This window comes from Psammomys obesus, unplaced genomic scaffold (assembly GCF_907164565.1).
Source record: "Psammomys obesus unplaced genomic scaffold, mPsaObe1.curated_primary_1811, whole genome shotgun sequence".
Classification (NCBI taxonomy): Eukaryota; Metazoa; Chordata; class Mammalia; order Rodentia; family Muridae; genus Psammomys; species Psammomys obesus.
The window spans coordinates 2,558,042-2,573,797 of NW_026585894.1; the positions used below are offsets into that span (position 1 = coordinate 2,558,042).

Sequence of the window (15,756 nt, forward strand, 5' to 3'; positions counted from 1 at the left end):
GGATGTGAATGTCCTCATTGCTAAAAGTGCAATGGAAGATTCAAGTGAAATTATACCAATCTTATTATCCAGATACTTTCTAAATTGTAAGGCATAATTCTAATCATTGAAGACTAACAAAAACTTCACTTTTATTCATAAGCTATTTTCATATAAAAGTAAGCTTTGAAGGGAAGAAGAGAATAAAAATTGTACTCCTACTCCCAGTTACTTAGGAAAAGGGAAAAATGAGAAAGGTAAATATGGGGCTGAAAAGATTTTCTAGTGGTTAAGAGCACTTGCTGTGTTTCCAAAGGACATCGGTTTGATTCCAAGAACATATAAAGTGACTTCCAACCATCTGTAACTCCAGTCCTAGGACATGCTCCCCTCTGGCCTCCTTGGGCATCATGCAAGTATGTACTGCAAGTATGCATGCAGGTCAGTCACCCACACAAGTAAATACATAAATATCTTTTTAAAAGATGACATGACTTTGCTTTCAAGAAATAGAGACAGAAAGACGAGTGAAAAGCTATAGAATAGAAACCATACCCTCAAGTTAAAGTACTTGGTGTACAACCATGAGGATTTGGGTTTGGTTATTAACAACAACATTAAAAAAATGCTAAATGTGGCCTTGTGTACCTGTAGCCTCAGCTTGTCTCAATGAATAATGTGGAGGGTGATAGACCAGAACATCTAGCATCCTCTGGCCTCCTCACAAACACGAGCAAATGTACCGTCATACACATGAGCATGTCCACACAGAGAGAAAATCATCCAGTCAAAATTTGAAACTGAATGAAACCTTAAAAAAAGGAACTGGCTTGGATGCAAGCAAGAATAGGTGAAATGTTGACTTAACAGAAAAATTCAAAATGATCTGTTAAAGTTGCACTTGTGGTACAGGCCTATCATCCCAGCAATGTAGAAGCCGAGGAAAGAAAACCAAAACTACAAGAACAACCTGAACTATATAGTAACTTCAAAACCATGATGGACAACTCAATGAGCTCCTGACTATAAGTAAAAAGTGAAAAAGCTGGGGACATAGGTTTGTGATACAGGACTTCCCTTAGCAATGAAGCACCTCCCTGTCACACACAAAGTCTTATGTTCAATCCTCAGTACTAAATACACACAAATACACACACACGCATAAATGATTTGTTGATGTAATGAAATCTTGATCCTTATAGAAAATAAAATAAGTTTTAAAAAAACATCAGAAATGCTTAATCTGCAACCAACAACTTTTCCCAGAAAACTGATGGAGGTACTTGTTCTCTCTCAGTCATGCCTGTAGTGACCTTGTACTTGAATATGAATGTGGAATTTCGCTAAGTCCTATGTTTCCAGAAACCTAGCAATTTTTTTTTCAGCTCTGGGAATTGAACCCTTGATACTCATGCAAAGAAAGTACTATGGCATTAAGCTGTATTCTTGTTTCACACTCTAATTCTGGCGCTACTGTGTACTTTCACACCCATTCTGTTTCAGTGGGTGGAGATCTACAAAAAAAAAAAAAATGAACAAATTTGACAACAGTAAGTGCTAGTTTTCCATTGAGATTTTGCATAAGTCTCTAAGAAATAGATCTGACATAACTTATTTTAAAGACAGACCAATGTTTCAAGACCAAGGGTAGAAGACCAATGGCAGCCTAAGAGATCCAGAGATCCCATTCATTTACAGTTAATAACTACCCCAACTCCACACATCTCTGGCTTGCAGAGTTCTTTTTCCTTCCTGTTTGGATTTTATGATGAAATATATAGACACTATTAAACAAGACATCTTATATTTGTGGAAAAATATGACGTACCTTTAAAAAATTGCTAAATTTATTTTTAGGTTTTCTCAAAAAAACAAAGGAACCCAAACATAATCTGTTCATATTTAAAGTACTGGAATAAATGTGTTTATACACAAATATCCACATATAGTTAACAATTAGCAAAGAAAGGTTTATGTGTGCCTACCTCCTTCGGCAAAAAGAATAGCAATACATAGGCAGAAATCCCAGGACTATCATGCCGATCACAGCAAATCCAAATACTCGGAACATCTGTGCAGGCTCTGTTGGTTTAATTATAAACTCTTACTTTTATGACTAGGCAAAAGAAGCAAATCTGAACTATTTTACAAAGTATTTATTTAAAAAACAACTATGAGTTAATAAAGCAAAATAAAGGTGAATATTCTTGTTATGTTTCAGGTACTTTCAAAAGGTGCCCCCCTAACAGTATCTTAACAAAATAATCAGACCATTTTCATTGGCAGATTATAATTAATAATATTGGATTCTTTATATGGCCTTAACTGTTCTTGTTCTATGGCCGCATCTTCTGCATCCTAGAGCATCTGAAAAACCAAATCAATCTATGAACAGTTAACTTGGGAAAGAAATGACTTCTTCAGTGTTTACTTCCAAATTATGAAGTACTCAAATAACTACAGAATCAAAAATTGAGGTGAATAATCATACTTTAGCTTCATATGCACTAAGAAATGCATTATGATGTGATTGGGGAATGGTAAATCATGGGTCAATTTTTCCACTAAAAGAACCAAACGTTTCTTCATACATAAGAAAAAACAGTAAAGTAATGAATGAATTCTAAGTACTATATGACAGCATTTAAACTGCAATATTATATTCATGATTAGGCTTTAATTTTCATTATTAATACAAAATGTACAACAAAGAGCTCCAAATTAAATAAGGACTTATATAAACCTAAGATATTGTTCTGCATGGATCCTGTTATCATTTCTTAGTGCTCTATCACATCAAAATCCATTCATCATGAGTCTGACAGTATGTCACTGCTAGCAAATGAAATTAAGAAAAAAAAACAGATGGTATATTTCTTTAACTTCAGTAATAAATAAAAATCTTAAGAGGGTAATTTTATGTTGGGTTATTCTAAAAGAGACAGAACAAAGAAAAGCAAATAAAACATGAAACATTCATGTATACTACTACATGCCAAGTTGTTGAAGAGAGGATAAATTGGAAGAATTTTAAATAGGAAGAGAAATTCAGAATAAAATGTTAAGTATAGGCTTAGCTTTTTAAGGCATGCCTAACTGGTATTATTAGGACTAAGCAGAAACTGATACTCCAGAGGAAAGGCCTTACATGTAGCCTTAGAAGCCCAGAAGCTGCTAAAATATCTCCTTAGTATGCATGAAGCCCAAGGCTTAATCATTAGTGCCACATGAACTAAGTGTGACAGTCTATGCCTATAATCTCAGTGCAAATTCAAGGTCATCATGTGCTACAAAGAAAGTTCAAAGTCAGACTAGAAAGCAGGAGACATCTGTCTCAGAAAATAAAAGCCAATTTTCTTTCTGATTTTCTCCTGGCTTCCTATTTCCTACTTTTCTCTTCCCCAGAGAAATTCAAATTTATTTACCCTAAGACAGGCCAAAGAAAGCAGTTCTTTCCCCCAAAGCCATCCATAAGCTCAAAACTGTTACTCAGACCTTCCCATGACATTCAGTTCTCTGACCAGATGGGTCCTATGGCACATGGCTAATTTGAGCAGCTGAGGTTGTGATAGAAAAGTGAGAAGTTACAGGTCATTGTTAACTACACAGCAAATCTGAGACAAGTCTGATCTTCATGAGACCACACTTATTAATTTAAAAAAACAAAAAATGAAAGAGGGGAGAAAACAAAAAGTAAGAAATCTCTGACTTAGTAGGTCATAGGACGTCTATTTCAAAAAGGGCCCTGAGGCAAATACCTGCGAGGAAGGAATGCTATACAGAGATGTCATTAAGAATTTGGACAGACCTTCTCAGATTTCCCCATTTAAATCACACTCTTTTGCCAAAACATTTCTACATGTGTCTATGCTTCAGAGAATCTAAGTATATTAAATGTTACCTTGCATCATCAACTCTTAATTCAAAAGCCTCAGTATTACATAAAAGCATAATCAAATCAATGTGTGATGTTTTTCTCCAGTTAATCTCTCTTTTGGTTTAGGTATATCATCTAAGTTGTTTCCAGTGAATGAGAAGGGATTGCTGCCTGTGATAGTAAATGTTGATTGGTCATTGTCTAGATTCAGAAAACCCTGAGAGATTAGTGAAGCACACCTCTGAACTTACCTGTAAGAAAATCTCTATACAGATTAGATGATGACAGCTCCTCTACAATTAATGGAAGGTTTAATCACTTGCTAGATTTATAGTTTACTAATGGCATTTGGGAAACAGTGAAAAGTAGAGGTAGGGCCCAAGTAGAACAAGTACATCCTGCCCTGGCCTTCTCCTGTATTCTCCAGCTTTGCTTCCTAGTTGGTCATGAAATTGCTCACTCTGCTCTCCTCCCCCCTGTGCCATGTTCCAACTACCATGATGTTCTTTGAAGTACATGGAACTGAGAAACCATGGATTGAACCCTCTGAAACAGTGAGTAAAATTAACCTTTCTTCATTTAAGTTATTTCTGTCAGGCATCTGTATCACAGCACCAAGAAAAGGAACTACTATACTCTTTTAAAAACATTCATAAGACATACTTATAAATTGGATTTTCTAACCAAGTGCAATGAATTTTAAAATCCTTTTCAACAAATAACCATAAAAAAGTATTCCAGCAAATAAAATACAAATGGTAATTTTAGCCATTAGATTGCCTCTTCTAATTTATTCTAACTCTGTAGTTAGTCTAAGAAACAGAACAAAACAAAAAAAATATTTTTTGATATTAAAACAAGAACTGAATCATGTTAGCATAAACTAATACATGTGTCAGGAGTCTACTACTAGGATCTGGGTTAACATCAGTTTAATGATGGTTAGCCTTATGTCACAGAGCATAGGAACACAAGTCATTAGCTGTGACCCTTGCCACACAGATTATGTCAGAAAAAAAAGCTGACAATCCTGCCAGGCTCTGAAATTCCTGTCTCCTGACTCAAATCTTGGAAGCAAAGACTATGCCATATCATACAACTCTGCACAAGCTGTAATAAAGCAATGGAAAACGGTCAGTAATTTGATAAATAAAATATTGCTAGATACCATTATAGTATCTTCTCTCAGGAAGAGGGTCATATCTCATACAGTAGCTTAGATAATCTGGAAAAAAGGGGGGGAGAGGGAAGTGACAGAACCAAAAGAACAGGCTGGACTAATTCTGAATGGTTTGTCATCATCTAAGGGATAAACAGAAACCATTAGAGAACTTCCTCAAGATTTCTATTGATAACACTGGTCTTGGTTTTGGAGTTCCTTTGAAATGTTAAGCTAGGAAATCTAAATATATACATAAAACCTTGAAAGATATTTAAATAGTTTTCTATTCCTTTTTTTCAGTATTTAAAATAAACAAACAAATGAGACAGGATTTACTTACTGTCTCTTAGTGGGGCGTAGCACCTCGTTATGGTCCCAGATGATGAAAAGCAGCACTTGTATTTTAAACATTCACCCTTACTGACATGTGACTTGTTGTTACACGCCACTACCTTCTGATAATCCCTTATGATGCATGCTTTCAGAAATAAGAATTCAAGAAGGAATCATTAGTATGATTAATAAACACTTTTCACAATCAAAAAATACAAAACTTGAGAAAAATGAAAAACGCTTAACACAGCACATTCAAAAATAATGATGAATGCTAAGGTTAAGATGAGAAAATAAAGGTTACCACAGTTATTTTAAAAATATACTTTTCATACAAGGCAATCTGCAGAAATACATAAATTGTTAACTAATAGGATGTCTTTTTATTTTAATTTTTATTTTTTATATTAATTAAAGTTTATTCACTTTGTATCCCAGCTGTAGCCCCTTCCTTTATTCCCTCCCAACCCCACCTTCCCTCTCTCATCTCATCTCTTCCCATACCCCTTTCCTAGTTCACTGAACCTAGCCTATCAGGTCTCATCAGGACTGGCTTCATTGTCTTCCTCTGTAGCCTGGTAAGGCGGCTCCCCCATCAGGGGGAGGTGATCAAAGAGCAGGCCAATCAATTCATGTCAGAGACAGCCTCTCTTCCCTTTTCTAGGGTACACATGGATACAAGCTGCCATGGGCTACATCTATACAGGGGTTCTAGGTTATCTCCATGCATGGTCCTTGGTTGGAGTAACAGTCTCAGAAAAGACTCATGGGCCCAGATTTTTTGGTTCTGTTGCTCTCCTTGTGAAGTTCCTGTCCCTTCCAGGTCTTCCTCATTCTCCCTTCTTTCATAAGATTCCCTGCACTCTGCCCCAAGTTTGGCTATGAGTCTCAGCATCTGCTTTGATATCTTATTGGGTAGAGTCTTTCAGAAGCCCTCTATGGTATACTCCTGTCCTATTCCCTGCTTTCTTCCCTCTTCCATTGTCCATCCCGTTTGCCTTCCTGAGTGAGGATTGATCATCTTACCCAGGGTCCTCCTTCTCGCTTAGCCTCTTTAGGTGTACAGATTTTAGTATGTTTATCTTATAATATATATCTAATACCAACTTATAAGTGAGTATATACCATGTGTGTCTTTCTGTTTCTGTGATAGCTCATTCAGGATGATCTTTTCTAGATCCCACCATTTGCCTGCAAAGTTGATAATTTACAGGATGTTTTTTTTTGAGAGGTCTCCAGTACCCTAGGATAACCTATATATCAAATTCTCTATACAGCCACAGATGACCTTGAACTTGAGAGAGATCCTCCTATTTCTGCTTCCCAGTGCTAGATTAAGGATGTACACCACTATGCCCAGTTTCATGCAGTGCTGGGGCTCAAACTCAAAGCTTTTGCATGTTGGGTAAACATTTTATGAATTGACTTAAATCCCTAGCCTGGTAAGACACTTTTAAAAGAACTATAGCCACTAGGGGAATGGTATTGCCCAAGGCAACACAGAAGGAACTAAAGAGCAGTTAAGGATACCTTTTGTGATTCTGAAATCATGACATTTAGACAAAAACAGAGGAAATTAAGAATTATTCTATTAAGCATCTCAAACTCAGAAAAGAAAATGCTACATACATGCCCTCTTTCATATGCACATCCCATATCCTCTATTTTAATTTTTATATCTGTGTAAGTATGTGATGGGTATAAAACTAGAAAAGAGACTTATGACAGGGGTAAAAAAAGGTCTTAAGGGAGTGGGCAAAAGAAGGAAAAAAAAATAAGCTGAATATATGTGGGAGATTGAGATGGCTCAAAGGTTAAGAGCATGTACTATACTTCCAGAAGACCAGAGTTTGATTCCTAATGCCTTTGTGAAGTGATTCACACTTGCTTGTAACTCCAGCTCCAGAAGAATTCAATACCTTTTTTACCCCAAGTGAGTACCCGCACACACGTACATAATCCCAAAGTGACATAGAAACATGATTAAAAATAATAAAAATAAATGATTAAAAACATGAATATTTATGACATGAGGCAAAACTGGGTTACTGAGGGAAGAAAGTAGACAAGCAGGAGGTGAGCAGAGAAATAAGACTGGTAAAGATCAACAAAAACAAAGTAAGAATGAAAATGTTATACTGACCTACTTCCTTGTATGTTACTTTTTAAAAGCTAATTTAAAAACACAAATATTTAAAAAATAAACTTAATCACAAAAAGTATCCTTAACTGACATACAAAAATTGTATGCTTTTATAGGGTACAGTGACCTTGCAATATATAAATATAAATGTAAATAATATAAATAAATAAATAAATAAGAATATATAAATATATATATAATATAAATATATATATAATGTGCAATGATTATTTCAGAGTAATTTGTATATACATCACCTTAAACATTTATCATTTCCTTGTGTTGGGAATACTCAAAATCTTTTCCATTAGGTAGTTCACAATTATTGTTTTCAAAGAAGATAGCATGTACAATTGATAAATATTATTACTGTGTGTATTTCTTTTATAATTTATTATTTATAATTTATTCACTTTGCATCCCGATTGTAGCCACTCCCTCAGCTCCTCCAGGTCCCATCCTCCCTCCCTCTTCCCCCTATCCTACTACTGCCCTAGTCCTCAGAAAAAGGGAGCCTGCCTTCCCTACTATCTAACCCTAGTCTATCAAGTCTCATTAGGTAGGACTGCCTCCATCCTCTTCCTCTTTGGCCTGACAAGGAACCTCTACCAGATGGAAGTAAAGAAGGAGCAGACAACTGAGTTCATGTCAGAGACTGTCTCTTCTCCCCTTAACTAGAGAGCCCACATGAACACTGAGCTGCCAATTGGCTACATCTGAGCAGGGGATCTAGGTCCTCTCCATGCAAAGTCCCTGGTTGGTATGTCAGTCTCTGCATTTTTTGGCTTGGTTGGTCTCCTTGTAGAGCTCCTGTCTTCTTTGGATACTTCTGTCCACCAAGCAGATGCTAAGACTTGAGCCAAACTTTGGGCAAGCACATGGAGTCATCAGGAAAAGTGGGAGAATAATCTTGTGCTTTCAAACATGTGAATCAATCAAGGTCAAATGTTCCTTTCAAAAAAAAATGTGCTCAAGTATACAACAAGGACATTTGCTCAACCATGTTGGCAGCAGCTTTGTTCATAATAGGCAGAATGTAGGAACAACCCAGATGCCCCTCAACTGAGGAATGGATACAGAAAATGTGGTACATTTACACAATGGAATACTTCTCAGCAATTAAAAACAAGGAAATCATGAAATTTGCAGCCAAATGGTGAGAAGTAGAAAAGATCATCCTGAGTGAGGTATCCCAGAAGCAGAAAGACACACAAACATACTAAAATCTGTAAACCTAAAGAGGCTAAGCAAGGAGGACGACGACCCTGGGTAAGATGATCAATCCTCACTCAGAAAGGCAAATGGTATGGACATTGGTGGACATTGGAAGAGAGAAAAAACAAGGAACAGGATAGGAGTCTACTGCAGAGAGGCTCTGAAAGATTCTACCCAGTAGGGTAGCAAAGCAGATGCTGAGACTCATAGCCAAACTTTGGAGAGTACAGGGAGCCTTTTTTTTTTAATAATAGTTACAGTTTATTAACTTTGTATGCCAGCTGTATCCAGCTCCCTCATTCCCTCTCAATCCCACCCTCTCTCCCTCATCTCCTCCCTGCCACTTTCCAAGTCCACTGATAGGGGAGGACAGCCAGTCCTGAAGATACCTGATAAACCAGGGTCAGATGAAAAGGGAGAAGGTCCTCCCCTATCAGGAAGTCTTTTTTTTTTTTAATTTTAAGGCTTTTTATGTGCAGGGAGTCTTGTGAAAGAAGGGGGAGATAGGAAGACCTGGAGGGGACAGGAGCTTCACAAGGAGCACAACAGAACCAAAATATCTGGACACTGGGGTCTTTTCTGAGACTGATACTCAAACCAAGGACCACACATGGAAATAATTTACAATCCTTGCATAGATGTAGCCCATGGCAGCTTTGTATCCAAGTGGGTTCCCTAGTAAGGAAAACAGGAGCTGTCTCTGACATGAACTGATTGGCCTGCTCTTTGATCACCTTCCCCTGAGGAGGGAGCAGCCTTACCAGGCCACAGAGGAGGACAATCATGATGAGACCTGATAGGTTAGGGTCCGATGGAAAGGGATGAGGACCTCCTCTATCAGTGGACTTAGGGAGGGTCATAGGAGAAGAAGGATGGGGGGATGGGATTGGGAGGGGATGAGGGACGGAGCTACAGCTGGGATACAAAGTAAATGAATTGTAATAATAAAATGAATAAATTTTAAAAACTGGAAAAAATAAACAAAAAAAGGAAAAAATAAAAGAAAACGGCTGGGAATGTGGCTTAGTTGAAAAGTCCTTGCTTAATGTGCATGTCACCCTGGGTTGGTTCCACATAAAACCACGCTTGATGATATGTGACTTGTAACTCTAGCATTTGGGAGATGGAAGCAGAAAGAACTGAAGTTTATTATCATCCTTGCTTACATAAAGAATTTTAAGTTTAACTTTGACTATGTTGGTCCCTGTCAAAAATAATAAAAGAAAGGAAATGAGAGAGGAAGGAAAAAAAGAAGGGAGGGAGAAGAAAAAATTGATTTGAGGAAAAACAGATATATACAACTAATTTTGATTCAATTTCTTTTGTTAGGTTAGGAAAATTAATATTAAAAAAATAAAATAAAATAGCCACGTGTGGTGGTGCAAGCCTCAATCACAGCACTAAGGGTGGCAGAAGCAAACGGATCTCTGAGTTTGAGGGCAGCCTGGTCTACAGAACGAGTCCATGACAGCCTGGCTACACAGAGTAATTCTGTTGTGGAAAACCAATAACAATAACAATAATGATAATAAGAAGAATATATTAAAAATCTCATTTGGACCATTTTAAAATTAACTTTGTACTATCATGCTAGTTGATTTAACAGTTGATTTCTGATTGTTTTCAAAGCTCTAAAACTTAAAATGTCACTTTTTTTTCTTATACCAAGTAAGCCCTTCTTTTAGCCTATCCAACATAACCCTTACCCAGAATTAATGTCTTGTTTAATAAACTTGACAATGACAGTAGCTTTAATACTCTTTAAGAGCCCATTTATTTTGCTACCTATGAGGATAGCTACTTTATACTTGATTAAATTACTAGAGAAGAATAATGAGATTTTCCACAGATCTGAGTGGCACAATATGGAATTAAACAATGGATTTAATTTTGTTTTTAGATAAGTATATCAGATTTTTTAGAATAAATTCTATATAGTTTTTAGTAAAATCTTTATCATGACAATTTATAAGGAACTTAGTTTGAAAGGAGACCATATGTTGTACAAAATAAAATATGTTTATTTGTGGTTAATAATTCTCCAGTATCATCATGTGCTTGATTTAAAAAAATACCACATACAGATCACACAATGATGTGACTTGAAACCTGGACATTTTATTATTAACACAGATGGGAAAATATCTGGTATATTCCATAACAACAGAGCCACTGCTTAATGCCACAGAAGACATCAATATCAAAATATTAGGTTAGTGACAAAATTAGGCCATGCCTCTCAGGTAAGCTACAAAGGCTTTAATTTATTTCCTTTAGAAATAAATTAAATTCTAAAGGAAATAAATTATAAAAATTATAAGCTTAAGACTTAATCTGGCACATTTGCCTTTTAATTATTGTTCCAGGTCATTCTCACAATTCCTGGGATATGTATCTTTATTATAAGATGAAAACAGTAATATCCAGAGAAATTATCTTGCCTAAGGCAAAAGGCAGAGTCAGGACTCAAAGGAAGTTCCATTCCAATGTTGAGAAAGCATACTTCTTTCTGAGTACATAACTACCGTTTTTAAAACAAAGACATTTTCAGTAAAAAAAAAAGAAAAATCAATAACTTACTTGTTGGAAATAAAAAGTTCAACAAACTTCCCCAGTTGGAATCCTGTTCGACAGTTTCACCATGCCATGGCACTTTCACTTTTGCAGACACAGTATCTGAGAAATATTAATTGAAATTATTAATTCAATTGCATATAAACATTTGTCATTTTCAATAAATCTTTAATAGTAATTAAGCATTGCTTAAACTAATTATGAAAATAAAACATATTAAATTTTAATCTTGTAACAGCATGAATAGCATTGATAATCAGATTGTGATTCTGCTATAAAACTGAAAAAGTATTCAAATTAACAAATATTTAATATACGGGCTCACACATTCCATTGGCATTCTAGACAATGTTTTCAATAACAAATCCACTTAACAAAAAGTTTAGTGTTTAAAATTTTGCCAAAGAAAAAGTCAGGAACAAAAAAGAAGAAAATTCAGAAACACTATATATTCCAACTATACAGGGATATAGAAATTCTTTCTTACCTCTCTTTTGTCTATTACAAAGATACACTAACACAAAGGGTACATACACAGAAACAGACACAAATAAAATTAAATAAATTTGAACGTTTTGAGATACTGGAACAATTGATTTAACTGCACAAAAAAGGTAAAATAAGTTAACTACTCATACATACCTTATATAAAAATTAAAACAAATGGGTCAAAAATCCAAATCTGTGGTTCCCCCCTCCTCCAGTCCCAATCCCTCCCTTCCTCCCCACTCTGCATGCATGCCCCTCCCCAAGCCCACTGATAGGGGAGGTCTTCTTTTCCTTCCTTCTGATCCTAGTCTATTAGATCTCATCAGGAGTGGCTGCATTGTCTTCTTCTGTGATTTGGTAATGCTGCTTCCCCCTCAGGGGGAGGTGATCAAAGAGCAGGCCAATCAGTTCATGTCAGAGACAGTCCCTATTCCTATTACTATGGAACCCACTTGGATACTGAACTGCCATGGGCTACATCTGTGCAGGGGGATACAAAGTGAATAAAGTGTAATTAATAAAGAATTTTAAAAAGTTGTATAACACACTTAATTCTAATTCTTGTTAAAAAATTCCACATGTATGTATGTATGTGTGTATATATATATATATATATATATACACACACACACACACACACACACAAGTAGGGGTCAGAGGAACTGAGAAAATCAGCCATGTTCATGTAATAAACAGTAAAGGAAGCATTTTTTCAATATGAAAAAAAAATCCAAATCTGAAAGCTAAATCTTTAAAATTCTTATTTTTTCACCAAACCTACTTTATTTATGTTTTTTTAAAATTTATCTTTATTTTTATTAATTACAGTTTATTCACTTTGTATCCCCCTGTACCTCCTTCTCTCCTCCCCTCTCATCCCCACCCTCCCACCCTCTTTCACAACTGTACCCCTCCCCCAGTCCATTGGTAAAGGAGGTCCTCATCCCCTTCCATCTGATCCTAGTCTAACAGGTCTCATCAGGAGTGGCTGCACTGTCTTCCTCTGTGGCCTGGTAAGGCTGCTCCCCCTCAGGGGGAGGTGATCAAAGAGCAAGCCAATCAGTTCCTATCAAAACAGTCCCTGTCCCCATTACTATGGAACCCACTTGGACACTGAATTGTCATGGGCTACCTCTCTGTAGGGGTTCCAGGCCATCTCCATTCTTAGAAAAAAAAAAAAAAAACAGAAGCAATATTCATGAACTTAGATTTCACAATCACTGCTTAGACAAGGCACCAAAGGAACAAGTAACAAAAGAAAAAAAAACATAACTTGGAGTTCATAAGAATTTAAATCTTGCAGAAAAAGGTGACACATGACTGTAATCTCAGCACTCAGGGATGCAGAGGCAGACAGATCTCTGAGAATTCAAGGCCAGCCTGGTCTACAAAGTGAGCGCAGGACAGCCAAGACTACACAAAGAAACCCTATCTCAAAAAATTTTTTTAATCTTTTGTACATTAAAGGACATTATGTTGCATATTGTGTCATATGCCTCTGTAATTACAGCATGTGGGAGGCTGAAGCAAAAGTATCTTGACAAGTTGCAGCATAACCTGGACTAGGCAGCAATGCAATTTCAAACAAAATAAGCAAAGGGCTTTATGGACATTATGAAAAGAATGAAAAGACAATGTAGACAACTGGATGAAATACTTGCAAATCATATTCTTAGAAAATGGTCTAATATATAGAACACATAAAGAATTCTTAAAACGCATTAAATTTTTAAAATATATTTAAAATGGGCAGTTTTTAAAGAACACTTTCCAAAGTTAAAGACATGTCAACAAATACATGAAAACATGTTAGGAACATGTTCAGTCAATCAAGAAATACAAGTCAAAATCAAAGCAAGATACCACTTTATGGCTATCAGGATGTTATCATTACAAAGGGAGAGGAACAACAAATGTTGAACACTGGTGCCAGACACATAACTGATTCAGCCATAACAAATCTGTTTATGGCCTCCACAGAAAATTCAATGCTGTCCCCATAGGACCCTAAATTCCAATTTGAGAAAGTTGAAAATATAACCACACAAAAATTTATATACAAACCCTCATTAGAAGCACTACTCACAACAATTTCAAGGTAGGAAACGACACAAATTTGGTATACTTGATATATATAATATAAAATTGGTGTGTGCATGTATATACGTAAAATTCATATACTAAAACACTATTTAGCCCTAAAGAAAGACAGGCATTTTATAAAAGGAAGTGTGTGAAGTAAAGAGTTTGTAAGGAAGACTAATTCAATCCCTTTAGTTCATACACTCAGTCCAACCTCAATAATTTGCCTCTCCCTCAATTCCATTTACCCACAACCACAATCCTGCCTTACCCTCCCAAAATCTTCCTCACACATTTTAATACCAGACTCAAACCCTCAATCACTTCATATACTTTTATTTATTTTATTAATTACAGTTTATTCACTTTGTATCCCAGCTGTAGCCCCCTCCTCCATCCCCTCTCAATCTCACCCTCCCTTCTTGTTCTCCAATGATATGGGTCTTCCTCCCCTTCCATTTGACCATAGTCTATCAGGTCTCATCAGGACTGGATTCTTTGTCTTTCTCTGTGGACTGGTAAGGCTGCTCTCCCTTCAGGTGGAGGTGATCCAAGAGCCAGCCACTGAGTTCATCTCAGAGATGGTCCCTGATCCTAATCACCTCAGTATCTGTCTCACCTCTGAATCCCCACTTTAGATACCCTGCAATCCTTGTCTAGCCTCACCTCCATTCCTGCCTCACCAGACGCCTTGGTCTCTATCAATTCCCCTGGCCCTCATCTCACCCTGCCACCTTTGGCCATTAACCCTGCTGGTTAACACCCCAATCACCCTCCTTTTGCTTCAATTGCCTCCCGGGCACTACCCATCATTCTGCCCCACCCTCGTACTCATCTGTTTCACATTTCCCAAGTCCCTGTCCCACCTTCTCTATCCTAGCCCCAACACTCACCGGTGTTCACAAGATATAACAGGATAAATGGAGACCAGAATAAAAGCAAAAACAGGGCCAAGTACCTCCGGGCCCACATATTTTGCAGATACTGCTGTACTGTAGCCCAAAAGCCAAACCGGAGGACAGTAGCCACATTGCTCCACCGAGGACCCTGAAACATCCGGAGGGCAGGATTCTCGCCTCTATACCACGTATTTGAAGTTGTCATCCTTGAAAGGCCTCCACGGAAAGCCCTATTCTTGGGCATATACCATCCCTGCCTTGGCCTGAAATCCGAAGGCATGATTCAAGGCTCTAATTGGCCTGAGACCAGGCCTCAGTGGTTGTAGCGCCCAGAACCTCAGCCAGTTAAGCTCTAGTGGGACATTAACTGTCACAAAGCTTGGAACTCTCGTGACAGTTGTAACAATTGCAGTTCTCGCGAGATCTGAGGGCCATTTCTTCTATGTGAGGTTTTTTTGGAGCCTTCCATAGATGGAAGCCTCAGATGGATCATGTTTTATGTACTTCCGTTGCACTTACACACTTTATAAACCTTTACTGAATGAGTGAAGGAGTTTTATAGCATGTATTCTAGTAGCATTGCTGCTTATTGCATTTAACAAAAATAACTAAAATTTAGATTTTTAGTTATGCCCCTAATTCCTCTTAACATCATTGTTTATACTGTAGTTGTTACAGTCACAATAGTTAGTCACCTGTACTGGCCATTAGCCAGAAATGGTTTTTTAAACATAAATTTTAATTATTTTAAATTCAGAAAACCTAAGGAATCAGTTTCTCAGTCACAGTGACCACATCAAGAATTCAATAACGGCCTGGCTTGTGAGGCTTATGAGTATCATCTTGCACATAGGGAGTATTTCTGTTTTGTGTAGTGCTAGATATGACATGTCTAGAGCCAATATGGCAGATATTCGTCCCATAATCATATAGCACGACTGTACAAGTGGGATAAAATGGTATTTTCCGTCCAGATCCCTTAAAAATGAGTTATAAATAAGCA

The 15,756-nt window shown here is 36.9% G+C and overlaps 1 protein-coding gene across 1 annotated transcript; it reads right to left on the bottom strand.

The window, feature by feature from the left end:
• Positions 1-1,462: 1,462 nt before the first annotated feature.
• On the bottom strand, positions 1,463-15,033 carry Fmr1nb (FMR1 neighbor). Its single transcript, XM_055599542.1, has 5 exons — positions 14,748-15,033; positions 11,290-11,385; positions 5,359-5,496; positions 1,965-2,061; positions 1,463-1,493 (listed from the first exon to the last, which is right to left on the bottom strand). The coding sequence occupies exons 1-5, from the start codon at positions 15,031-15,033 to the stop codon at positions 1,463-1,465; spliced, it is 648 nt and encodes a 215-aa protein (XP_055455517.1).
• Between the last annotated feature and the right edge of the window lie 723 nt (positions 15,034-15,756).

What these genes read in the sequence shown, in the direction of transcription:
- Fmr1nb (XM_055599542.1), bottom strand. Translation starts at nt 15,033, where the DNA reads ATGCCTTCGGATTTCAGGCCAAGGCAGGGATGGTATATGCCCAAGAAT. An exon ending in GAACTTTTTATTTCCAACAA is followed by an intron (nt 5,497 to 11,289) that starts GTAAGTTATTGA and finishes TATTTCTGAAAG; the next exon opens with CATGCATCATAAGGGATTAT. An exon ending in CTACGCCCCACTAAGAGACA is followed by an intron (nt 2,062 to 5,358) that starts GTAAGTAAATCC and finishes TTAAACCAACAG; the next exon opens with AGCCTGCACAGATGTTCCGA.